This window comes from Catharus ustulatus, chromosome 1 (genome assembly GCF_009819885.2).
Source record: "Catharus ustulatus isolate bCatUst1 chromosome 1, bCatUst1.pri.v2, whole genome shotgun sequence".
Taxonomy (NCBI): Eukaryota; Metazoa; Chordata; class Aves; order Passeriformes; family Turdidae; genus Catharus; species Catharus ustulatus.
In genome coordinates, this window is record NC_046221.1 from 10,003,952 (window position 1) to 10,031,297 (window position 27,346).

At 40.1% G+C, this 27,346-nt stretch overlaps 1 protein-coding gene across 5 annotated transcripts in view; it reads right to left on the reverse strand.

The window, feature by feature from the left end:
• DIP2C (disco interacting protein 2 homolog C) overlaps nucleotides 1–27,346 on the reverse strand; it is a 310,889-nt gene that overhangs the window by 137,413 nt on the left and 146,130 nt on the right. For 3 of the 5 annotated variants that reach the window (XM_033060294.2, XM_033060283.2, XM_033060302.2), the window contains exons 2-3: nucleotides 6,633–6,704; nucleotides 3,914–4,081 (exon numbers count right to left, since the gene is read on the reverse strand). In XM_033060294.2, the coding sequence (XP_032916185.1) occupies nucleotides 3,914–4,081; nucleotides 6,633–6,704 (240 nt within the window). The remainder of the gene's footprint in view (nucleotides 1–3,913; nucleotides 4,082–6,632; nucleotides 6,705–27,346) is intronic. The other 2 variants (XM_033060311.2, XM_033060320.2) reach the window with 1 other exon arrangement.

A 27,346-nucleotide genomic window follows, 5' to 3' on the forward strand; every position in this document is an offset into this window, starting at 1 on the left:
CACATACTTCAAATTTCCCTTCTTCATTACAATCTCAATTTTGCTTTCCAGCATTTCCTTGAAAGGTTTCGTTTTCAATTCTAGCTCAGCATGGATATCATGGCTTCTTTTTTTCTCTCTTTTATCCCAGTGATGGTGGACATCACATTACAGCTCCAGAGAATATGTGATGTTTGACTTCCATTTTCCTTTAGACAGTTTCAGTGTCCCATTTGAAGATTCTTTTTGGAGAATATGTAAAAGAAGACTACCTATTCACATAGCAAACATATTCACCAATGGGCTAGTCAAATCACACTGCAGACAAATTCAGGCAGCACTGTGACTTCCAGAAGTTTCTCATTTTGACAGTGGCATCCAGTCTTCAAACACCTCCACAGGCTCCACCTCCTCTGCTCCAGCCCTGGTAAATTTTAAGGCCCTCAATGGTGTTTTTCCTTTCTACCCTCTATCATTCACCTCTGGCTGAGACATCTTTCCTCACCCATTTGTCAGACTTTAGATCAACACTTTCATGTTTCCTCCTATGCTCTTATGTTCTGCAGATGACCTCCAGGAACATCAACAGGTATTTCCGTGGAAATCTTGAAATGCTTTGAAAGGCACACCAACTCTAATGTGTACTAAAAATACCCTCCCCCAAAAAAATATCACATCAAGTGCTGAAACCACTACCTGCATTACTAATTGATTTCATCATATACTCTTAGTGAAAAGTGAAGGAAGGTATTTTTTGCTCTGTGTTTGAACAAGGTTTAATATTATGAGGTCTTGGTACAGAATAAAAACAGAGATGCCATCAAAAACCAAAGAATTATAAAACAGTAACTGGACTCTCAGTCATGGTGGCAAAACCAAAACAGTAACCATCATATTTAAGTGATGGCCCCAAGGGGTATTTCTCAGAAGCTTTCAGTACCTTCCTTTTTATCCAAACTAAGCTCTGTGAGTATCCACCAATTCAAAACCAAAGTCTTTTTTAAGGCCAAGACATTCTAAGCATTTGTCTGTGTGCTATAGTTTCTCATCTGTGAAACATCTGTCTCATTGTTTCAGGGATGTGCCCACATGCTGTGCAATGCACGTGCCTGTCACTGAGATCCATGCTCTCAACACACATACACTTTCTGAAATGCCCCATCATGGTTATCCCTTGGTAAGATCTCTGAGAATTAGGAAGGCAGATGTGATAGGAATACTTGTTGGCATTAATAAAATGAATACATGAGAGTATTTTTTCAGAATCAAATTTTGTTTAAATATTTCCTTGCAATCTTTGCAATCCAAATAATGTTGCAATACAAATAATGTCTGTGGAAGAAAAAATGAAATCGTAATCACCAAGTTTACTTGGAGTGCCTTAAGACTTAGCAGCAGGAATAGCTGAAAGCAAAGGCATGTACACATACACATAGAAAATATGCAAATATATGCACAGAGAACAGATACATTAATTCTACAGAAAATTGCTTTATTGTAAGGCAAAGGGATCTTCTGCACAAATTATCTTCTCTGCCCTGCATAGCTTGAAATGTTCCCAAGCTGGTGCTGTTGGGGCTCCAGCAGCAGGAGGTGCAGGGATCTGTCTCTAGGCATGTGAAAGGAGCAGCAGGTGCCTTTTAAGCACCACATCTCACAGATTTATTAGCCATAATAAATAAAGCACTGATGACTGGTCCACATGGTTATACTACAAATAGAGCTACACTGGTGGTACCAATGATGGGAAATTACAGAAAGCAATCTAGCGGAGATACAGCACTTGATTAAGAGAGAATGAACCACCCATGTCTAAGCTGTTAGAAGCAATGCTTAATTGCTAGCAACATTGTCTCTGTTCTGTGAATGAATAATCAAATTTCCTAGCAAAACACTGGAAGCAAATTGTGCAAAACCACAGCTTGTGGGGAATACAGGTAATTTAGGTTTTTTTCCTTGTAGAGAGGGTTTCTCTTTATAGTGTGCATGCAGTTGTCCACATTATCTCACCCAGAAGTGAATGATCAAATCAAGATAAAATTCAGAAAGTTATTCTGAAAAAAAATCCCTGTATAAGTGGTTACTTTAGCTTTTGGCTGTCATGGCTCTTCTACAGAGGCAGTAAGAGAAAGGTCACCACACAAGAGGGACTGGGATATATGTACAGATATAAAGGTCTGGATTCACTATTATTTTTAGAAGTCTGACACCCGGGCACGCTAAGAAAAGAAAAACTGCTCTGCACACAGAACATCTCCAGCTACAAATTCACATCCTGAGAAAGCATCTTGAGGAAACAAAGCTGTACTTTTGTCTCCCTGACTTAAAGCAGGTGGGGATTTAATGGGAAAGTAAAAGGGGGCTCCCCCCCATCCCTTCTCCCATTAACACTGCCAAATGCAGCATATCCGTTCCGGATTTCTGGATGTTCGACAGCCTGGCTGGAACAGTACAAATGTCCTTTGCATATGTGCAGTCTGTGCAGCATCTGGATGTGTCAGACCCGCTGTGCATGCACTGCAGAGTCAGCCTGCAGATGTGCAGTGGATCTGGCACATTCCCTGTGTGTCACTGTATGTTTGCTGTACAGCATGTGACAATATGCTCTCTGGGATTGTCCTGCCAGAAACAGGGAGCCTCAGAGCCTGCTCCTACATCACCTGGAGGAGTATCAACCACATGGTTGCCTGCCTTTACCTTTCATTAATCCCACTCTTTCAAAGTAACAGTTTTCCCTTTCTAAAATGAGAGCATCCCAATAAGCATGACAAAAAGATGATTTATGTATGACTGTTCATGTATGTCTACAGCCCTTTTACTGGTTACATTTATCACATGGTTTAATATCACTAATATAGTTAAACCTGAAATTGCAATTTATATTAAATCCTTCCCGTTTTGCAAAAATCTCAGGCAGAAGAAGTTAACCATGTCAGACTGAAGGAACCTGACCTAGAGCAGCCCTGTGTAAGAGAAGAAATTGAAACACAGTCAGAATCCAATATAGGTCTCCTCCACTGAATTATAGCAAACTGTTTTGAAAATGAGTGGAGAAGGGTTTCTGAAATAGATAATCTTTTAGATATGTCTTGCTCTGACAGAACTGCAAATCTTATCTCCCCTCCAGCCATCTCTTACAACATATCTGGACAGCCTGTGTGAGTGTGGACAAGCACACAGGCTAGAGTGTGATGTCCTCCATGTCTGCCCACATGGTCGGCAAGAGAAAATCTGGTGTCTTGAGGGACTGTGGATCCTCTGCAGCCTTGCTACAAATGCAGGGATAAAGCAGAATGCCTGCCACCAGCCACAGGTCCTGCCAGAGGTATGGATATCTGGGAAGGCCACAGTTCTACAGGCATGGCTGGAGTCATGTCTTGCCTTGCAGAGCTGTAACCCTGCAGAATATTCTTCCTTCAGCCTGCTCTACCAGCCTGATGCCTGCTCCTGGAAGTCAGTCTGCTTCTGAATGGCTTGGATGTGAGCAGAGCTCAGCCAGAGATCTCTACTTGAAAATAGCATAGAACTAAGGGTGCTTAGACTTTTACAGCTTCCTCTGGAATCTGGTGAGCTTGGGCTGTTTAGAGGTCTGTAAAAAGGCAGTGCCAAAAAGGGAATTAGAAACACACGTATTCCTGTGTTTCACCAGCTTATTGTATGCAACCTCCTCCAAAGTATCCATGGTATGGAAGCTAGAGAAGTGTTAGTATGTTCAAATGTTACTAAGAAGAGCTATTCCTTCTCCCTTCCCATCATTTCACTCTTAGGCAGACAAAGTCAGCAACGGCCTTCCAGATTTCATCCTTTGGTTGTCCTGCCTTGCAACTGGCAGCCCCATGTCCATCCTACTGATGTAGGCATCTACCAGAGGCTTCCAGATGAGGCACAGTAATATACAGATACGGACTGGAAAAGATACATTCATCGTGCTCACCAAAACGAAAATAAAAGAGAGGCCGGTTTCCTGCTGTGCTGGCTGCTCTCTCTCTAGCGGCCGCTTCCCGGATGTCACAGACACCAATGTTGGCAGTGCGGAGCATTCTTCTGGCAGCTCCTTCACTGTGTTGCAGTCTACACCGTACCGCGGCAGCTCCATTCGCTGCTGTAACAAGTTGAAAAAAACTAATTAATTCACGTTTAGTTTTTTTACATTTGTTACAGCAACGAGTGGAGCTGCTGCCCCCATGCAGTAGAGCACACACGCACACGCACGCACAGACACCACAGGACACCCACGGAGCCAACGCGGGTCGATGTTCCACTCTGCCAACATGGGCGTTAGGGATGTTAGCAAAGGTGCAGCGGGAGGACTGGATGTTGAAATGCCTTTGGATTTCCTTTAGTTTGTTGAACGCAGTCACAGAATGCAAATTCCGCCTACCTTTTCCTAATGCCTCCCATCCCAGTAAAAGTCATGTCCGTTTCCATACTGGTTTAAAATATCTCTAATACCTCTATTCCCCTGCAACACCCAGATCCAAGTCCATCAAAGCTTATAAATTCTTGCATTCCCCATCAAAACAGGTTACAATTTTTATTTATTTTTTAAAGGTTAATTGGTCATGTATGTGATTGTTGAGACATTAACAAAGGCTTACAAAAGCATCTCTTTTGTCATCCTACTTCTTCTTGGGAAGGATTCACCTCCCCCTTCCTGGTGAGCAGGGACTTAAAGCCATTCAGTTGAATAAAGTCTTAGAAGGATTATATCAAATCAAACCTTTTCAAGTTTTGTCCAAAAGGTAACACAACAAAACAAACAAAAAGTACAAAGACAGCAAAAGATCCAAGCACAAATAGTAACCATTTATGGAGGAAAATAGTTTAATACAGCAGAAGCAGTGTCTTCCACTATAATAAAATAATCCATTTAGCCATCAGCTAAATGACTGAGCTTAATATATTCACAAGAACACAGTGGACAATATTTCAATACTTTTTTTTCTTGATGTTATTACCTTGATTTAGCCATATTCCACATTCCTTGTGAGGGATTTTCCGGCAACTGGGTGAGCATAAAATGTTCATTCCATTTTGTCCCATCTTTAAAACAGCTCTAAGTCAGCTACATTCTCAATTATGACCTCTTCAAATTATTGAATGGACCTCACCACAGGACTGGTTTACAGAGATCCCTCTGCTTCTCCTTGTACTGCAAAACTTAAGTATCACAGCAGAGACCTCCAAAGGTAAATCTGTGAGGGCTCTCCATGTTCTCTCTTTCATTATCACATGTATATGAACCCCCAGCAGTTCCAGCCATGGATATAGTTTCACCAAAAGACTGTGAGCTTTCTGGAGAAACAGCTCTATTTGCTTGAAGAAAGGAGAGTAATAACTACAAAAAATAAACAGTTTGGTACCAACTGTGCTGCTGCATTGCTGTCAAGCTCTTCATAACCCAGCAAATCTAAGCAGGTCTCATGAGACCCAGCTGTGAAGACTAATGTATGCCTGATAGTCGGGTTGGACCAATAAATACCCAGAAATTTAATATACTGCACCTCTGGTATTGTAATTCTCTTGATTTGATTTGCTTCATTCTCTAATGGCTCCCAGTGGTTTGGGAAAGTCACAGACACCCTCAAACCAGGCTGTATCATTTCAGAAAACAGAGGTGTCTGTAACACTGATCTGTGTTGTGGAGTTCCCACCAGTGGAGCAGATCAAGTGAGATCCAAAGGCACAAAATCAGCATTCTGCTATGGAGCCAGACAACAGATATACAAACCTGACCAAGAGAGAACAAGGCAGTGCCTTCACAATCAACACTTTAAATAAACCCCCATCAATTCCACTAAAAAGGAAGGATTTTGTAAAAGAAGGAGAAACTAGTGCCAATGCCTGCAATAAAAACAAGGCTCAGAGAACAGCCAAGCCTAAGTGGAGCCTCTGTAAGGTCAGTGAGACCAGGAATGCACAGGCACACTCCTCTGAGACCAAGACAGAAGAGAGGTCTACACCAACACTTAAAACTACACATTGAACTTCATGATCCAGTGCCTCACAAGAGTAAAAGAACTCTGGAAAACTTGTACACATATATATGAAATAAATTCAGTGAAGCAATACATTATTAAATTCAGTTTGAAGCACTTTTACACTTTTTGGGCAAGTGCATGCAGATCATCCCTTAATACTAAAACCAGGTATGTGTAAAAGGTCAGTTGCCCACATGCCTTGGGACAAGGTGAGCTCTAAGGATACTGATGGTCTCTCTAGTGTCTTCAAAAGGAAGACTTGGACAGGAAACCCAGAAATGGAGGAAATGACAAAGATCCAAGGTTCTCTTCCACTCTTGCGTAATTCTGTTCAGAAAACCTCACATGGCTGAGATGTTAATGAGCTAGGACATCAGGTTTTCCTTTGGATTCTTGCAATCCTTCCAACAAACAATGCCTCTCTAACAGGCTTAGGCTGATTTATTTTCCAGACATGACTGCCAAACCCACACCAACGTATGTAAAAAATGTACACGCACATCAAAGCAGACATATATATAAAAATACACATTAAATGGATGGAATAAGCTTATTCTGCATAACAATAGCTTTGCTTCTGCCACATATATTTCTTCAGAGATGCAGATTTCTACAGTGGCAACTATCAGTACACTTGACATCTTCATATATCACAAGCACAGATACACATACCGGGAGGCTGTGGCAGGTAGGCCCCAATTAATTTTGATCTCTTCTTTTCATATCCCTTCTGTGTGATGTCACCTGCCAAGAAAAGAAAAGGAAAATCAATAAGATGTGGATGAAGACAGTGACTAGCTGCTTAATGGCAGGACCATCAGCTTAGCCACCACTGCACTGTTTGTCTGTCCTGATAATTAGAATGAACAAATGAACAGCCCAGAATGATTATTCTACCCAGAAAAAAAATTTAATTTAGGCCAGAACCATTCTGACAAAAAAGCACCCAACTTTGACTTATTTCAGCACCAAAGTCCAGCAGCATGGAGTTTTAAAACCATTTTGATGAGCTGCACACAAGCTTTCAAAAGCTGCAATGACCTTCATTAAGTTAATAAACAATGGATTACATAGAATGCGTGGGCTTGTAGTGGCTGGCAAAACACATCACTGATTAGCATTTTCTATCATTAATGGGATTTTTCTAATCAAGCATGTAAGGCACAAAAGACTTGAAACTGCTGCTATATCATTTCTGCAATATAAATGTTTTAGCTAATTTCTGAGCAGTACTGAGGAACAAAACCAAAACAAAATAGATCTACAACAGATCCACTAGAAAACAGTACCATAAAAACTCTTTGTCTGGCTTTGCACTTGAGTATCAAAAAAAAATTTGGAGACAACCATCTGTGTTTCCTAAAGTCAGTAAAGCAACATGTCACTGCATCTCAAGCGTCCCCAGGTAAGCTATTTTTTTAAATAAAAAGATTAAAAAACATTTATCTGTACAAGTTTTCCAACAAAAAATGATGCATAATTAGTCATGTAGAACAAAACATATACTTTTAGTCTTCTTACATTTGGGAGAAGTTTGGGACCACAGAAGAGACACAGTCCTGACTCTGGAGCTAAATACTGAATTTGATACATGGATATACACTTGTGTTCAATATAAGCTACTCCAGAAACAAAAAGCAGGGTTGGCTTTTACAATTCAAAGATTTTTTTAAATAACACCATATTCCGTGCCCTTTCAATAGGCCTATCTGTTATTGTGAAACTCATCATGCAGCTAAAGCTCACTTGCAACACTGGATTTCTATATTGGTAAAGGTTGAGGGCTTAGGAAGGTGGAAACCACAAAAAGAGGAGCTTTGAGTGTAGTGTCCAGCTGGACATGGCAACGTGAGTCTGTTTGTGCTCTTCCATCTCTGTGCTCAACCTTTACCTAAGGACAGTGTTTTCCTAGGCAACAACACACTCACTTCAATCCCAGCTGCTCTGGCAAATGGTTGCTAAATTAGCACCAATGTCTGCTGGTCTGAAATCAATAACTACATAAAAAACATCTTTAATTGCCATGCCTTGCTGAAACACCTTTTCTTGGGAATGGTTCCAGCAAGCAGTAAGGAGGTAAAATTCTCCAAACTTCTCTGCCGGTGTCCTGAGCCGACCTCTCGCCCCTGCTTCAAAAACAGTCCTTAAAATAACACCTATGCTCTTCACAACCATATCTCAAACTGCTCTACAAGAGAAGTCGGCTAAAATATCTCCAGTTTTAAATGAGGAGAGTGAGACTGGAGCACTTCAAATGACAACAGCCCCGTATTTACAGAGGGAAGAAGTGGCAGACTTGGCAAGAGGTCCTGAGCCTTTAAAGTTCAAACTCACTGACTTTTCAAGCACATTTCTTCCCATTTTGAGCACTTCTGGCATGTGTTCAAGCTAGTGAAACAAGTTCCCTCTCCGTTGTAATCATCGGCTTCTCACAAACCAGACAAAAACAATAGATACCACTTCATTAAAATGTTTTAATGAAAAAATGTGGGGTTTTTCATTTGAAAATTATAAAATGTGAACCATTTTTTTTTCTAAACTGTTGCTAAACAAATAACTATTGACTTCCTGTGCTCATTGACACCAAAGTCCCACGGATTCCAGACACAGCCTGAGCAAAACTTTGGCTTTCTTATTTTACTATTTTGCTTTTTTAGGAGAACAGAGGTACCCTATGGAGAACCACAGCTCCTCTGTGGTATGTGCAAGCTGCCAATGCCATTTTAGATATGAAACTATTAACAACAGGTGCTTAACTATTGGTTACTCTTCCACTCACATGGCAGTACATACACAGGCAAATCAATACCTCAAGCTGTACATTCCAGACATGGCTCATGCAACCTGCACCCATTCTTGCCTTAAGGTTTATAAACCTATATTGTCTTCATGGAACAAAATGACATGGAACCAGCTACTTCTTTGACACCAAAGTGGGAAAGATAAAAATCAAGTGTTATATCTTGCCAGTAATAATCTTTCATTCAAATTGGTATCCAGGCTCACTCCTTTGAAGTTCACCATTAAAGAATTACTCAGAGCAGAAACAATACTGACACCTTCCCCAGACCGCTGACTCCACCAAAAAAATCAATAAAATTATTTTTTGAGACAATTTATTGCAAAAATATTTCCGTTTCCAGGAGTAAACAGAAAATTAATTTGGAATTATCACCAAACTTCCTATAATCATGTCCATCATTTCTCAAATCACCAATTATAAAAAACATGCAAAAGCAAAATATAAAATCTCCACAATTTTCATTGTAGCATCTCTTTCACCATTTTGAGGCGGAAGGAAGTATATCACATACTGCAGGGAAGTAGTATGTGTTATTTATCAGGATTAATGCTATTCATATCCATTTGTGTTTTTTTCAGGTAGACTGACTTTAGATTATAAGCAATAATCATTAACAATTAAAATATTATTACAACATATATAAAACTATTGCATTTCAAAGCTGTGTTGAACTCATTGTGTAAGCTCTAAAGATATACTAAGCACAGCTCACCAAAGGTCAGGTGAGCTTAAACTCTGGTCTTATCATAAATCACCATTCACTCAATTTTCTCAACACAAAACTAAGACCTTTGGATTATGTCCTTCCTTCCTTTGCAAATGAATGTGACAATTTCACATCTATCATCTGAGGAGCAGACCCCTTTCCAGTTAGGTCCCACCTAGCTCATGTTCTTCCACAGTGCAATGCTGCATTTAGTCTTGGCTTTTTGAGAGTATCAACAGGATAACAGGATCTATACTTTCTTGCCCTGGGCAGAAAGGATTTATGGTACCTTTCTGTTTTTAACTAACTCTTCTCTTGAAAAGCCAGCAGACTCAAGGAGGGGAAAGGATCTTACCCACTGAGTTTTTTGAGCAGACAGAATGTGTTGAGTTTTCTACCTACTCTCCAAAGCCTCTGCAAATTTAGATCTCCTTGCACAGGGGACAAGGCTGGCAACGGGTTTAAGGAAAAGGCCAGGCCCTGGATGAAGGGATGATGACAAGAGGCCACCACTAAGGATGTGCAGGAGCAGAAGGAGCACATGGCTGCAGGGCACTCTGAGCATGGGCGTCCCTGGGACAGGACACCATCACATAATGCCACGCAGCTGAAAGGTGGCACCTTCATTTGGCAGCTCCCTGCAGGCCTCTGCTCTGCCTGCCTTCTGCTGTGGCTCTCAGCCCATCCCCTGGCCTTGGCTCTGCTCCCAAGCACTGTCCAGCTCTGCTACTTCTCAGCCTCATCCCACAGCTGGTCCCAGCCCCTGCCCTCCTTTCACTCCCTTCCTCCCAGGCTGCATTCACTTCACCGTACCCAAGTGTCTCTGCCTCCTGTTTGCATCAGCACGCTCCAGGTTTTTATCCCCTGGACATGTTGCTCTTTTCTTCCTCACCTCCACTGGTGATCTGACAGGTTTCCACCATGGGAGCCACAGGTGTATTCCCTGGGGGATCCTGTGCCTGAGGGTCAGCAGGGGAGAGCAAAGCACAAACCTGAGAGACCTGAGGGCACAAACAGTGAGCAAATGCTACCCTGCTTTTTTCCATATTTAAAATTGGCTATCCAAGGGCTGCTGAACAACAGGCATGCAGTACACTGACCCTCTTTCACCAAAACAAGTTCATTTCTATTGAAATAAATCTTAGAGAATCTCTCTAGGCACAAGAGGGAAAATGCCATGTTTGCAATGAAAAGGACAGCACGTACAAAAGACCATCCACCCCTCCAAGGAGGAAGGTTGCCCAGTTGAGCCGAGTACAGGACCAGGGCTCTGGCAGTCTGTAACCCCACTGCCATCTCTTTTATTTGTGATTTGTGCCCCTGTTTCTGCTGCCTCCCCAGCTGCAGATGGCAATGCTCTCCGACACCAGCGCCCGCAGACAGCGAGTCCTCTGTAGCTATATTTAGCAAAGCCGCGCCGGAGTGTAAGTTCACTCGACTGTGCTCATCACAACTGTTACTGTTTGCATTAGACCCTGTGTCTTTGAAAATTTACTGGATTTTCCTCTTTCCTCCCAAAGTTCTGGATTTCTGCCTCATTACATGCTCTAAAGCTGGGGCAGGTGGGTCAGAGCAACATAACCACAGCACAAACCCTTCACAAGGAAGGAAGGAGCTCCAGGTAATAGAGAGCCCCTGAGGATACTCCACACTGGGCAAGACACTTTGAGGAGGAAGAAATGCCTGTAAGTGTTCGAGTCATTCCCATTATCCTGTCCCCTTTCTCTCCATGAATCAGCTCCATCCATTTGTATGTCATGTCCTACACTGAATCACACTTTAAGCCAAAAATGAAAAGGCACATTTTGTAATCAGCAAATTATTGACTTCTTAGTGTTTCGTTGAAGGGAAGGTAATTAAATGTGAAAACATTTCCACATGAAAATATCTGTGTGTTTTCACCTTTCTTAAAAGCATTTGCACTTTCAAAGCTGAGAGTGGTTAGAAACTGGTACGACAGAAAATAAAGTGCTTTGCTGCTCTCATTAAAGTAGGATTCCTGGAGTTGTTATAGTATAAAAGTTTCACTTTCAGCTGAAGTACCTATTAGCTAATCTGTTATCACTTCTGAAAACAAACGTGCAGTCCTGAAGAACTGCTACCATGATATATGAAGTAAATGTATTCAAAATTATTGCATTATACAGGGGAGGAAAAAGAAATACCAAAACCCAATACAAGCTAAATTTCACCACATCTTTCTTTTTTCCTGGAAGGTGCCAAAAATTCTTACTGATCTCAGCCTTTCATGACACAGCATAGGTAAAAAGCTCATGGTAAAACCAGGGACCAAAATCACCTTGTTTAGTGCAGTAAAAACTCAATTTTATACTCCGTGATCTCAAAGCCTGACTGATGCTGCTATTTTCACTACACATACATGTTTTCAAAATGAAATTTCAGGCTGGGACTTTGAATTAGTTTAAGGCACTTATGGAAAAATCCACCACGGGAAATAATGCAATCAATAACTCCTCTCAAGCACAGACTAACACAGAGCTCACCGGTGAGTGTCTTTCCTTTGCCCATGATTTTCTGCCCTCTAAAGATTCAATTTTCTGTACGACTTGTTTATTGCTGATGACTCAAATTCAGTGTCAGCATCTTGGCAAGAGGGATTTGAATGAAACAAAGCTCTTCATAAAGAGAACTGTGAGTCATTTACTTCTCCCACTCATGATGCAGACAGTCTCCCTGTCTGGTCTCCCAAAAATATGCCAAGAGACAAAAGATTTCATTTTGGAGGGTGCAAGTACAGAGATACCAGAACTCCACAAATATATCATGTAACACGTACAAGAACACAAAAATATATATCAGGAGTAATTTTCTTTTCCAATGTCTTTTAAATGTGATGTTTAACCACAGCAGCAGCAGCTTAGAAAACTGCTTAGAACTAGGATGAAGAAACAAATGGCAAACTATGGCAGTGGGCAGAAAAATTAATGGGATCCCACACTTTCACTGCAACTAGTGCCATAAATTACAGAACTGTGCAAGTGCCTTTAAGGAGATTATGCTGTAGCTTAAAGGTTTCAGTTTCTTTTTTTTAAAGGTGACAATTTTACCACCTATATCTGAATTCCCTTTTTCCTCCAAGGGTACATTTTGTTCCTATTTATTGCAAGCAAAGCAGAAAATGGCTGAATTTCAGTGAAAGATAAGGAAAAGTCCTCCATGTGTACTTACAATGTGAAGCTTATGTTTCCTAAAGAGGGTTCTAATTCAGGAGAAAATATTTAAACAGATTATGCTATTAACAGAGAAGGTAAACTATTTTAACAAGGTTGAAATAAGAGATTCAAGGTCTTTTGAATTAGGAAAGTATTCCTATGCAAAATAAATACTTCCTTCCCATTCTTTTGATAGAGAATTTAAGTATCTGCTGAATAACCTGCCAAGTGCTTAGTTTTAATTCAAATTCTACTGTTTTAAAGAGGTATGTGAGAAGCAAATAATTTTGTATGGAAGCCATATTTTAGTATCTCCACCTTGAATCCCAGAAGACTGCTTAATGAGTTTCCTCACTTACTTTCTGATCCCAAAGTCTTCAGCACATTTTTCCAACACCCAAAATACTCCTGGACTTCAAAAGAAAGGAAAAAAAAAAAAAGTTGGGGCGGGGGGGGAGGAGAGGAGGAAATCCCCCAAAAGGAACCCTGAAACACCTAATTGAAGCCAATTAAAACAATCCCAGGGATTTAGTGACTCAGACTTTCTTGGGGCTGGCTGGGCTGGGGAGCAGCAGAGTCTGCCAGAGGGGTGGCACAGGGCCAGGAGCTGGGCAGGCTGCTGGGACCCCGTGCCTTGGAAGCCGGGGAGCTGTGTGGTCCTCGGGCATCCCGGAGCTCCCTCGGAACGGGGAATTTGCGCAGCACTACTTTTATGGCCTGGATTAGTGTAAAGTAAACAGAGGCTGGTTGAACAGTGAAGGTTTCCATTCTCAGTGTCAAGGGTTTATTTCATTATTTAAAGCTTTAACGAACACTTTATATAATGAAAGCAATCCTTGCCATTTTTGGAATTTTATGACTGTTAGGACCCTTCATAATGTTGTTTTCCTTCCTTTATTGCTTTATAAGGCTTATGGGGCACCCTTGAAGTGTATATCCTTTTTGCAGCTGCTGGAAGCTCATCTTTCATCTCTCCACTGGCTTTCCTGTTGCCTGTGAGGCATTTGCCTGTTCTAGTTATTCTCCATCTCTAACAAACGGTGCAGAGTCAGATCTTGCTCAAGATAAAAATAAAATACAATTCTGAAATCTATGCCTAAGGAAACATTCCTGATAAATGTTATTTAATACGCAGGCTTTATATTTCAAGTTAGAAATGTTCCCTACAGAAAGATAATTACAGCAGTAATTCCACTTATCATTATTTAGAATTTATACTTCAGAGAAAATCAGACATTTCCATAAATGCCGCGCTGCGTACTGCAAATTTGTGTCCCGATTTTTCACAGCTCTGAAAATGCCTTGGAAAAAAAATACAGCAGGAGAAGGAGGAGGAGGAATCCTAAAGGAGGAACATATAATATATATATGAAACAAAATTGAGAATACATATCCAAACAAGTCTGTGTGCATATTCGCTCCTCTGGGTAGAAAAATATGTTCAAGTAGAACGGTAAAATTTGTGAATAGTGAAATTTCTTATTTTTGCCACTTCTCCAGAAAGTAGCCTATGAAAATAATTATCCTGCTAGCAACCTTGTGCTTTTCACCATTTTTTCACTACTTTTGACATTACTAAGTTGAACCAAAAAAGTGCAAATGGGTTAATCTTCTTGGAAGACAACATAAATCTTCCAAAAATTAACAATTTTCTAAATCCTTCATCCCAGTATGACTGCAGATCTCATCCAAAATTTCAATTCGGAACAGAAATCTGGAACTCCTGTTTTCATGTGTTGCAAAAGAAACCATAAAAGAACTGCTTTTACCTGATGCATTGCAGCATTCTCCCTATTGACTTGGGCTCACCATAAAGCTTTTATATTGGGTATTAGTTATGCTACTCAATAATAGAACTGAATCTATCTACAATACCTAAAATAATGTTATTTTACCCTAATGTGGGTTAAAGACATCATGTTGATTTTAAAAATAGATATTTAGAGCAGTTGTACTGTAGTATTAGAATGCCAAAATGTCCAAATCTCTTCCCACAGTTTTTATAAAAATAGAACCTCTTCTAGGGAAAAAAACCAAAAAACCTCTTCATGCAAATGCAAATTTCCACGTACAGCTGGATGCAAAGAGAAAAAAGCACAGATAGGTTAACTACCATGGGAAAGCTGAAGCAGGAACACCCCATTTTTAAACAATTTGAAGACCACTAATGATTGTGGAAAAATATTGAGGAATTTTAAGTACAGTAATTTCACGATTGTAAGCCACACCTGGTTGTAAGCCGCACGTCCGGGTGTTGGCAACTGTTTTGGGTTACAATACAGAGTGTGATAAAAGGTATCTATGCTAGAACCATCTGTTGAGGGTGGGGCAGTGATCCTTATCTCAGTGGGAGACATTCTGCTAATGAGCGATCCATTGAAACCAGGTTGGGCATTGTTCTTTATCTTTTCACAGCCCATCCTTCCTCCAGCGAGCCATTTTCTGCTCATGGCCATTGAGTCCCACTGTGGGACTGATAAAATTACTGCATCCCATTGGAAGTTGCTCCAGCCAGGGGGAAGAGCCCAACATTTCTTACCAAGATAAAAACAGATTTTGGGACACTAAGGGAGCCCCTTTCTCCACTGGACTCCAGAGGAAAACCGGATTTCTCCACATCACCACTGGACCTCCAGAGGGAAACTGCACCTTGTCCAGGAGCACTGCTCCAACTGAATCACATCTGTCACTGCAGGAGGATGCAGCCACCATGGAATGGGACTGCTACCAACACCCTGCCTTATGGGGTGTCAGGTTGTACTCTGACTTTGTCCAGGTTTGGAGTTTGTTTCTTTGTAGTACTGTATTTCTATTTTAATTTCCCTAGAAAAGAACTGTTATTCCTAATTCCCATATTTTTGCCTGAAAGCCCCTTGATTTCAAAATGATAATAATTTGGAGGGAAAAGGTTTATATTCTCCATTTCAGAGAAGTTCCTGCCTTTCTCAGCAGACACCTGTCCTCCAAACTAAAACAGCAACTTTTTGTTCTTTGTCCATATGTAAGCCACAACTGACTATAAGCCGCACTCCGGGTTTGGACCAAAATTTTAGTCAAAATGGTGCAGCTTATAATTGTGAAATTACTGTAATTGTGAACAGACTGGAATTACCATGACAACTATGTTGAGTGACCATAATGTCTTTAAAAATGTATTGCTTGGGAGATCACTGAGCTCAATAATCTGGTCTACAGTTTCTGTGAACCATGTTTCACTACATGACAAAAAAGTAATGAAACATAAACAACTTCCATGGCAATATTCACATTTGTATTCCTGAAATGATGGTGCTTAGCTTACTAAATGCAGTAAATAAATTATTTCCTGTACTATCACAAACTTTGTTGCAAGCAGTCACGGACCATAAATGCCTGTTGTTCATAAAAGCCTGACAGACCCATCATCTGCTTTTCTACTCCCAACAGTTAAGAACCAACCCTCTCCTACACTCAAAGTGCCCAAGGGTAATTTATCTGAACAATGCAATGCTCAAGGAAACCTCCAAACATCTCCAAGTTCTCATAAGCAATTCTCTCAACAACCTTACCCATAACCCTGCTGCCTTCATTCTATACCCCAGTAACTCCAGCTCTTTTTTCAAGCTTTCCAACAAGAGTAAAATAACTTGTTTCATTCCAGAAAAGCCCCCAAAAGTACAGAAACACATTCATTTTAAAGCATCCAAAAGGGAACAATCTCCTCAGACACACGATCCAACATCCTGCTAGGCAAGAAGAGCAGATCAGAGTGAGCACCCTTGCTCTGAGTGATGAGCACTCTAGCAACAACATGGAATAGTTACTCACATCCTCTCTGCCTCAGCACATTTTTAACTATTCTGTGCAAAATAAAACAACCTCGTTTAGAGTTCCTCTCTTAGAACTGAAAGATGGCCATCAATGGATTTACCCAAGAGGCAAGATGTTCTTTCAAATCTGGAGGAGAAAGGAAGTTTTGTGTGCTTTTACACATGCCCTTATACATGAAGGCATCTTCTCCAGTTTTATTTTTGTGAGACAGGCTGGACATGGTCCAAAGTACAGAGTAAGTCACATAAATTTAGAAAAGCCCACACCTCTTTCACAGTATTTCTTCTTGGTTTTCAATTAGGTTCTTTCTATGATGGCTGCAATGGACCCTCGTGTTATTTCACCTGGGAACACGGTTTCACTAAGCAGAAGAGCACTTACAACTTAGACACAGCAGAGGTTGCATTCAGGTACATTTTATGAATCTAATCAACATCCTCTGACCCACATTCCACAGTCCAAATAATCCTAAGCAGGTACAAAATTGTGTTACTCTTCTTCTACCTCTCATACAGTTGAAAAGTAACTCTGATATTACTGCCAGACATAGAAACCACCTCACTCAGGAATTTCTGAACTGTAATACCATAGTACACAAATACTGGTGCTGCCTTTCCAAAGAAATTTGTTGATAATTTTGTGTCTCACCTTAGCACATGAAGCACCAGTCCCAGAGCAGACCATCTGCATTTTAGCTCTGTCCCACTGAAGGCCAGTGGCGAGCTGCTGATGGTGACACAGACCACAGAGGCTGCTTGGGGAGTGAGCAGAGCAACCTCCAAGTGATGCCTTCCCTGAAGACAGATTGTGCAGGGAAGGACTGTGGTCTTATTCACAAACCTCACTGCTCACTTTCCCTTGAGGAAAAACTGACCTCCCATTTTACCAAACCTTGTCCTTCAGGAGTCTGCAAGAGGTGTCAAACAAGTACATGGCAACTTCTGGTCACTGAGTCCCATGTATGCAGAAGAGCTTGTCAAACACTCTCAGGAAGAATTGAGTCTCATCTGGAACTAAATTCAGCTGTTCTCTTTTTTTTATTTTATTTTAATACCAAACTGCTATAGCATCCTCTTCACCATTCTGGTTTTTTCACTGATCTTGATCTTTTCAAGTTGAAATAATTATTTTCCATTTAATCCTATACCATAGGCTTTCCTGGCTCCTTGGTAGACAAACTTCATTTGTCTAAAAAAAGTGAACCACCTCAAAAAAGCAAGAGATCAGCCAGTTTTGTAAAACCTATCTTAGTGAAGATAATTCAGGTTGTGATTTATCAAGTATAAATTTACCTCCCTGTCTTTAATTTTTGCTTTTAGCATTCCAGTGCTGATATTATCTAGTTGCCTATTTCAGCAAAATTTTCTTCCACTGTTATTAATATATAATAACCACTACACAAACTGTTTCTAAAAAGACAAAGGCTTCCCAAACTGCACAGTTCCTGGAAGTATTTATTTTCCTCCTAACATGAAAAAACTAAACACTCATTTCTATTAATATGCAGTTGGAAGAAAATCCAGTTCAGATTTTTAAGCAAATCTGGGCCTGAAAACTAAGGAAAATGTATGCAGAGCAAAATGAGCTACCTATCCTGGTGATGTAGAGCAAATGAAATCTGTCTCTGGTCTCAAGAAATCAGAAAAATTAATCCTTATTTTATAGCCTGCAAATGCAATTTAGGCTGATACGTTAAAATACATTTTGTTGACAGTCTATTTGATCCAACAGCCAGATATGACAAAACAAGCAGCTACTTAAAGGCCTTTGCAATACATGAACTGCAATTCATGTTAATAAAGCACCCAGATCACTTCATCGTTTCTACGCAAAAAAAACCTACATTTGAAAACTGTCACTAGGGTAATTTCTGCATGAACCAGAGAACTGAAATTCCACTTTTACAAAAAATAACCTAAAATGCATTCATGTCATTTTCCCACTCCGTTCCACAAGGACCTCAAACAGCAAGATGAATTAACATCATTTGATTACTCAACTCAATTCCTAGCATGTTACTAAAGGAACAGAAAAGCCCAAAAGCAGCTCGCTGTTCTCCTGTTATGTGGGCAAAGTGTTTATGAAGCACTGGAAATATGCATCCTTTGACTCAAGGACTCCCATTACCCAAAGGCTGACTCAGATCCTACTCTCTTAAGCCTGCAAAACAACTTGAAAGGAAAAGCAGTTGCATACTTTCAATTACCTCAAGACACAATTGATGTCCCTGTTCTCCAGAGGATTCAAAATATTTGACAATTCCATTTTTTTTTCCCTGCTGTTGTTCACCTCTGAAGGCTCCTAAAGGTCTATAACATTATTACAGACCTAATGTGACAGCTCATACTGATGTTGGCACAAAGCAGCTGTTCTCATAGGAATTATTACCCTCCAGAGCCTGTGAAATACTTGGAAATCTGCAAGCCTCTGCTAAGTCCAGGGCATGCACTTCCATGCAGCTGGAAAATCAGATCTTCATACTCTCATCCTTCTTTTTATCCATTTTCAGCTTACAACTTCTCCTGATCAAGATATGGAAATTTGCTGTGGTAAGCCAGATGTGCAAACATTTCCTTTTTTTCCCCTCAGTTCTGATTTCATGATTTATTTCATACGTTAATGAGGTTATTCTGTGATTTCTGTAGCCTCCTCCCTCAGATTTCAAAAAATAATAAAGTATTTCAACCCAAAAGAAGCCACTAATTTCACATCCTTGTTACATTCTTCTTGCCTGCAATATAGAGCTCTTTTCAAGAACTTCTTTTCAAAAGAAGTTGGAATTAAATCATAGCTATACTTACTAAAATAAAAGCAAGCAAAATTTTACTGAGGAGTGCTCATTTTCACCTGTGCTAGAAGCCAAAACCAGCAGTGATTTTCTAACAGCAGGCGTTTGCAAAGGCTATTTCCCATGATGACAAGTTTCAGCACTTGAGTTTGGCTTTCACAGACAGGGCAGGTGGTTTAGAAGTTTTTGAGAAAGCCCATGAATGTATGTTTTCATCAATGTGTCAAAATATACTCTTCTGCTCTTGTTCTCCAGTTGTAACATGGCAAAAAATAGCTAATTATCACAAATGTTTGTTAATTTGCTGGTTTGCAGGAATTCCCCTTGTGGCTTATTTATTTTGTGGATCCATAGGTAAATTGGCAAACATGCCAGCCTGAGGAACACCAATAATACACCTTACAAAACCCAGCACTCCATTTGCTTTTGCATTTATAATACAGCTGTACTTTAGAAGTGCCAATAAAGATTATTTAGCATGCAGAAAACCAACAAGAGACTTGATTTAATAATCTGTTATTAAGTCCTAGCTGGGAAATAGCACTAGCAGAGCCTGGGAAGATAGTCATCTTTTAAGAAACTAAGAAATCAAGAATTAAGGTAGGATTTACACAAATATACACAAAACACCGAATTTTCAGCATAATTCAGATAGCAAATCCACCTAGATTGCTTTGGACAGAAATTCATGTGACCAGTAACACACATCAGCTACCAGCCTTTGGCCTTGGACTGCCATCCAAGATGCTCAGTGCTGCAGTTGTGTCCTCAGGCCCACAGATGCTGCTGACCTGAGTGTCCCATGTGGGTGGACAACTGGCCACTTAAACCTGACAAAACCACAGATCTGCTGAAGGTACACCATTGCTCACTGTCCTACACAAGCAGATCCACACATCCCAACAGACCTCTGACTGTAAATCCACATGGGCAGAGCAATGCATCACTCAGAGCAGCTGCTGGACCAGATGATGCTCAAGAAGTAACTTGATAAACCTGAAACACTCAGCACAAACCACACCTTAATTTTCTTCTGCTTGTTTCTTACCCAGACTTGATATTTTCCTCACTCCTCTCTTTTTTCCAGTGGATGCTGATGCTGCAAGAATCCTATTTTTAGTGATCTTCATTCTTATCTACATTCTTTTTTGCCTTGCAGATAATCAGCTGCTCAGCTTTGCTTCAGAGGTGTCCACACACTACCTGAGCACTGGCCAGCCTCACTCAGTCTTGCAGACCCTGAAGCTGCATAGCAAATGTGTTAAATCACCCCCTTGTTGTTTAATGTTCACAAGGTTTATAAGCTTTTTAAAATTTACATTTATTAATCATCTTCAGTCTCAGGTATTGCTCATCCTAACATCCTCCTGGATCAGCTGAGCCCAGCTAAGGCCTTCCATGGCCAAGGCTGAGACCAGACCTTGCAAATGCTCCTCTCTGCACACAGTTTGGAAGTTTCACTATCTGGCCCACAGGAACTCCTCACTATTTCCATTTGATGAAATCTGTACTGTATGACTTCCTACCATGGTAGCACGGCAAAGCCAACCTCCCCACCTGAACATCTCAGTTTCCACTGCAATCTTTGTTTTTATAATTCAAACAAGGACAGCATAACCAGAATCAGATGATTTGTTCAACTAAAAGGTGATCCCCACCATAGTTATATGATTAAAATAGTGAGTGGTATCTGAAAACCTGTACATTTAAGATGGAAAGATGCATCATCTTTGTGTCTTCCTGAAGGCACCTAAAGCTTCTGCTGCTTCTCTAATAATTCTATGCTTTGGATGTCTGAAGACATTCATCTTTATGGATGGAAAAGTATAAGAAACATAGGAATGACCACACTGGATCCCATCCAGTGTCAAAAACAGAGGAATGGTCACATTGGTTCCTTTCCAATGCTCTTTCATGTTTCCCAGCCCATACAGTTTCTTAGAGGACATACTAAAGCAAAAAGCTTAAAGGAGAAAATGTCAATAATCTACCCTCTTTCTGCTCACAGTGTTATTATATCAAAAGCTAATAGAGATTCACCCAAACCTCAGAGCACGACATTGAAATAACCACGGCCACAGCTCAGGGTGCCTTTTGCCTCCCTAGGAAAACTGGAATCCTGTTCTGAATCTTGCTGAAGTATTGGCTTCTGTGAGTTTCAATGAAGAATTAATTCCACAATGTAATTACACTCAGTGCAAATTTGCCAAGTTTTAAGTTATTTAAATATCCCCCTACCCTCTGCCATGAAAAGTTCATGACATACCTTCTCTGCAGCATTCATTATTTGACATACTTTTGTCAGTTCCTCCTTGCAAGATAATTAATTCCAGATTTTCAAGACTTTAGATACAGTTTTTTTTTTCCATGCTGTGCATCATTCTCACCCCAGTACCACAGCCACAGGCCAGCTCCCCTGTGGGTAAGGCAAGGCAAGGTAGTGAAGGCAGAAACACTTGGATCATGCTCCAGCCTGGGGTTTGCTGGTTCTGTGCAGTGCTGCCCACGTACCCCAATTATTGACACCCATGTTCACATCTCTCTTCTAACCCAACTCTCTTGAAAACTCTGAATACACACCTTTAACCCAGAGCCAGTTTTACAATCTCTTATCAGCTCCCAAATATAGAGATTAGTTACATTAATCTGAGGAAAATTGACAGATCTGCTTTTATAGTAAGGTGGTCCAAGGTCAGAAGTTTAAAAGGAAAATACAAACCCATATATCACACACAGAACATGTCTGGAGTACTTCATGCATCCAAACAAAAAAAATATTATGTGCATCATTTATTTCTATATTGCTAAAAGCTTTCCTTATAATGGTTGCAATTTCAGTACCATCAATCTTTATGTCATTATTAGGACTGAGTTTTTCTCTTGGATTATTTTCTACTTTGTATTTCTGCTCTTTTTTTACTTGGCTGCCTAGTTACTTACTGATGTAAAAACCACATTTTTTCCAGGAGAGCACAACTTCTCTGGTTCTTTCCAATCAAAATTATGCTATCCCAGAATGCTCTCTGGATTGAAGCAGAAAGATTTGAACATCCATGTCAATCTAAGCCTATCTCGTTTGAGAATATTAAACCCAGGAGAATAAAAGGGTTGAAGGGATTATGAAGACAAAGATGTATTTTTGCTTCCTCCAAGTTAGAAAGAAGACTTTATTTTATGAAAGAAAGAATCCCTTTTCCACTTGTTTCTTGTGAGGATTCTGTTCCAAATCTTTCAAAAACAAAAATAACATCACATGCATCACACTCTTACTAACCCCTTCCCTACAACTTCTCGCCAAAAAGTGGTTAAGGTAGTGGCTACTGTGTAAATATTCCTAAGTACCTTAGTGGCTTGTGATTTCAAATCTGACATAGACATGCAGTTTCCTTTTCTTTATGGCTTTGAAACTAGATATATATATATATAAATAAATACTTTTTGTTTATGAAGCTAGAAGAAACAACCCCAGGACAGTTTCCTTTCAAATCTAGAAAACAATGTAGTCAAGCCTCTACACCAAAATATTTCCTGACTTCTTTAGACAAGGCTAACTCCTATACAAGAGTTCTGCATGAATACAGGATTACTTAAAAAAACAAATGTGAATATTATATCAGTGAGGACCAAAGTGAAATCAGTACCCATCAAAGTAACCTGGAGGAATAAAGTCCTTCCTTTTCCAAATTGCATTTGCACTGATATTTAAGCACCATATCTTACGTAAAGGTATCTGAGACTTCTTTTGCACAAAATTATGGTACCACATACGGCCACTAGCTCTGCAGGCTCATAAATTCTGCAAGGGCTCCAATGCCAGAGCATACTAAAGCTTAAATTTGGGTTGTGATTACAGGTACTCTACAGGCATGTCCAGATTAAGACTGGCCCACACTCTTAAAAGTCTGGGCAAATTCAGGAGTAGCTCTGCAGGTATCTTCGCTTACCAGTGAGCCACTGTTGGTAACAGCTGACTAAGGAAGGAACCTGGATAATCAGGATGTAAGTAAAAATTTTTAAAAATATATATTGACTACAGTTTTTTTATTAGTTTAAGTTCCCATTTGTCAAAAAGGCTTATATAAGGCTAACAGCTCCTAAGAACAAACACTGAAATGTCTTTCTTTTAAATTACATTAATTTACAAAACTGTCTATTTCTGACCCAGAAACCATCATTGTGCTCTGTAGTTTCAGGTGCATCATTGGAGCATATTAGGACACACAGAGCCTGGAACAGTACTATTCTCTGCAGCTTCTAAATAAGAATATAAATAATGTGTAATAACAAGCATTTATATCTCCATCACGAAAAACGCTTGCCCTGAGTTGTATACAGGCTGTGTATACACTTTTACTCTTTAACCCCTGCAAGCTGTGTGTAAAACAGCCCCTTTAAAAATCACAGGTTTTTGCAAAGTCAGGCACTGCATAACGGCTTATTTCAGAAGTTACACTCTGCATACATATGTATGAAGAAATTACAGGGAAAAAAAGCAGCTCTGCTTATTTGTCTTTTGGTCACCTAATCAAAAAGGTGATTGGATTCATTTTAACCATATCCATGCAGTCACTGGAGAGCAATCACAACTGTTTTTCCATGTGACAGATGAATAACCTTTGCCATGGCCTCACAGAAAACAAGCCCATGTTTTGTCCAGGTACAACCAGGGCCACAGTTCCCTTCTGCTTACACATGTAGGGAATATCAGATGTGCTGCAGCAGTGCTTGCTCTCTTTCCTTTCTCACAGCATTTCAAGGGGCTTATTTATTTTCTTTCATAGGAGATCAGGAGGACACCAGCCAGGAAAAGATGTAAGATATTAAGGATGCTTGCTATGCATGATCAGAAGGGGATACACAAAGTATCCTTTATTTCCCAAGGGAAATCACTGCCCAAATGCAGCCAAAGTATTTAACAGTAAACTGAAGATTACAGAGGGACACAGGCCTTGACTTACGTACATAAAACCACAGATGCATCCCTGAAATTCAGTTCAGCAATTTTGTTTGCCAAAGAGTATCAGAGATTTGTCTGAAGCTCACTACTGCCTTTCCTCCTCCAAAACATTGTCATTTTGTGAATTCTCTTTCTCATCAGGGTCAATTCAATGCACTTTTTTCAGGACTATACCACCCACAACTTTACAGACTTCTCGACCTTCTCTCTTTGTCCTATAGAAAATGGAACTGTTTGCTTTCATTTAAGAGTCTGGCAATCACTGATGGAGCCTCTGTGGGTCCCAGAGGTGTTATTACTATGGTTTACAGAGGATTTCCACACCCAAACTTGCAGGCAGACACTTATTTCAACCACGAGGTTTCCACATGAAGCTGCACCTCAGCAACCTGAGTGCCTTGTGACACTTCCTCCCCTGCAGCTCCCTCCTAAAGCAGCAACCTTGGCAGTTCTCTCTCCACAGCAAATGCAGGGCATTGCTAACACACTGGTGGATCTTCAGCAATGGATTCAGCAATACTGCTCCCACCAAGAGTGTTTACAGTTTCCAGCAAATCTCATTGGTAAATTCTACAAAGATTCTCAGTAAGCAAGCTACTCACTTACCTGGCTACCCCACCAACACAGGACTAAAAGATTCTGGTAAAACTTGGGATGCAGGCTCCTGCAAAGCTATGGGCTACACTGGCTATCTGAAACTAGTGGAAATAACAGAATAATAGAATATATATTCATTATATATTTATTTTAAATAAGAAATAAGTATATGAATACATAATCAATTAATACATTACTTATAATAACTGGAAATAAGTAAAACAATAATGGGAAGTCTCTGGTACAGTTGTCAAAACATCGAGTAAGCCTAAAATATAGAGTCATAGTAAACTTAAAAATTGAACAAAATTACCTTGTGTTGTAGAACAGGGAGGGAAGAGGAACATGGAGAACCCAGATATAACCTTGGCACCCAAATGGCATTTGGACTACCTACAGCTCCTCCTTTTAGCCTCAACCTGTTCTCTTTCAGCTACAGGCAGACCACTTCCAGCCCACTCCTGCTGTACCCCAGGCCCTGCTGAGAGGCAGCCACAGAATCACAGAGTATCCTAAATGGGAAAGGACCCCCAAGGATCATGAAATCCAACTCACAGCCCTGCACAGGACATCCTGGGACTCACACCATGTGCCTGAGAGCATTGTCCAAACACTTGTTAACTCTGTCAGGCTGGTGCTGTGACCACTGCCCTGGGCAGCCTGTTCCTGTTCCCAGACACAGGGTGGAGTTGTGGCTGAGAAAAAAAGAGCTCCATGGGTAGAGAGCTCAGAAGAGTGAAGGAGATAGACTGCAGATTTGTGAACCTCAGCAAACAACACTTTTCCTCCATTGTTCATGAAAATTCAAGGTTCCAAAGCAGTTTTACATTGGACAACATGCAGGCTGCCTGTGTTCTCCTTTTTACAAACCTAATTTTGTATTGCACTTCCTCTTCTTTCAGCCACTGCCTCTGTTTCTTGCAAGCAGCAATCCCAGTCATCAAAAAAAAAACCTCTGAAAGCTCAGCTTTCTGAGTACTGTTGTGTAGTTACTTGCATCTGTAATTTGCTCTCACAGAAATAAATGCTAATATGCTTGAAAAATGTGACTTAATTTTGTGATGTGAATGAGTTTTCCTGTGTAAATCTCTCTATACAATTTTATGTTATTCTTCCTAAAAATCAGAAATTACTACTGCATTCTAGTTGCAGTTCTAGAGTGAATACTGAGATTTATATTCTGAGTCTTACCATGACATGACATAAGGGAACTGCTCTATCCTTCCCCTCCCACATTTACTAACAACAGAAGTGTTCTGTTCACATTACATTCAGCATTTAAGATGGATGCATTTACTAAACATAAAATAAAGTAACTGAAACACTGAATAGTGAACAGACATTTCCACATATTTCACAAACCTATCTAAGAAATCCTTGGTCACTGGCGCAGAGGACTTTGACACATTACTCATCACAACTTTATTTCATAAGAAGAAAATCAAGGGAGGGGATTTATCCCCCCAACTCCCACCTCTCTGGCACCCAAACACAGGCAAGTTGATAGCAAGTCACTGCTTTACATACATCTTCCTGTTTTGTGCCAAAGAAATAAGAGGGAAAGTAAAAAAAAAAATAAAAACAAATGATTCTTTAAAGGAGAGAACTATCCTACAAGTAATTATAGATATATATTCATTTCAGAAAGCAGTACTACAGAAGGACAACTTTACAAAACAACAGCATCTGAGATTTTGCCTTCCTAAAGCAACTAACCAAGTATTTCACCTGTTTTCTATCTGCATGCATATACAAATCCTGCTGTTTGGCATGGGGATGCAGCTCAGATAAAATGGTTTCTCAAACGACATACCACCCAGTATTGCAAAAGCCATGGAAATTACAGGTTCCACACATCCATCTACCCACATATAATTCAGATAAATATGCAGTAGCCCTTGTCTCCTTCAGTTTGAGGCCACTGTGCAGGATCATTTGCATTGCTGTCCTGTGTAAGACAGTCGCAATATCTCAATGCAAATGTTTCTATGTAAGATAGAGAGTAATTACCAACAGCATCATGGCACCATATCCTCTTGCTACACTTACTTTAGCATATGAGGAAATAAAATAAGTGTGACTTGCCAGAAGTCAGGTAGGCAGTCCATGGCAGCAGTGAGAACTGAATGCAGATCCATCTCCAGGTTGTGTATTACCCATAATATCAAACTACCCTTTTAAAAAAGTAGAAAATCTTTACGAACATGATGTTTTTCTTCCCTTCTGATGATTAAATAGATTCTGCATTCTCTTTTTCTTGCTTTCATAGGTCACCAGGCTACACAAACAGCTTATTCTGTATGTATAAAAAGGCAGCTTAAAAACACCTGTTCACTTTGGCTGGACTGAGACTATACATTTCTTTTAAGTACAAAGGCTGACAATTCCTACAGCTCTCTGATTATCTTTACGATCTATATGATCATTTTGATTAATATCTGACAATGCTTTTCTGTAGTCCTGGCAAGGTTAGTTGCATATCATTACCTGCAGCTCACTCATGTTTTTGTCCAGGAAAAGCTATAGGAGCAAATACATTTGTGATATTCACA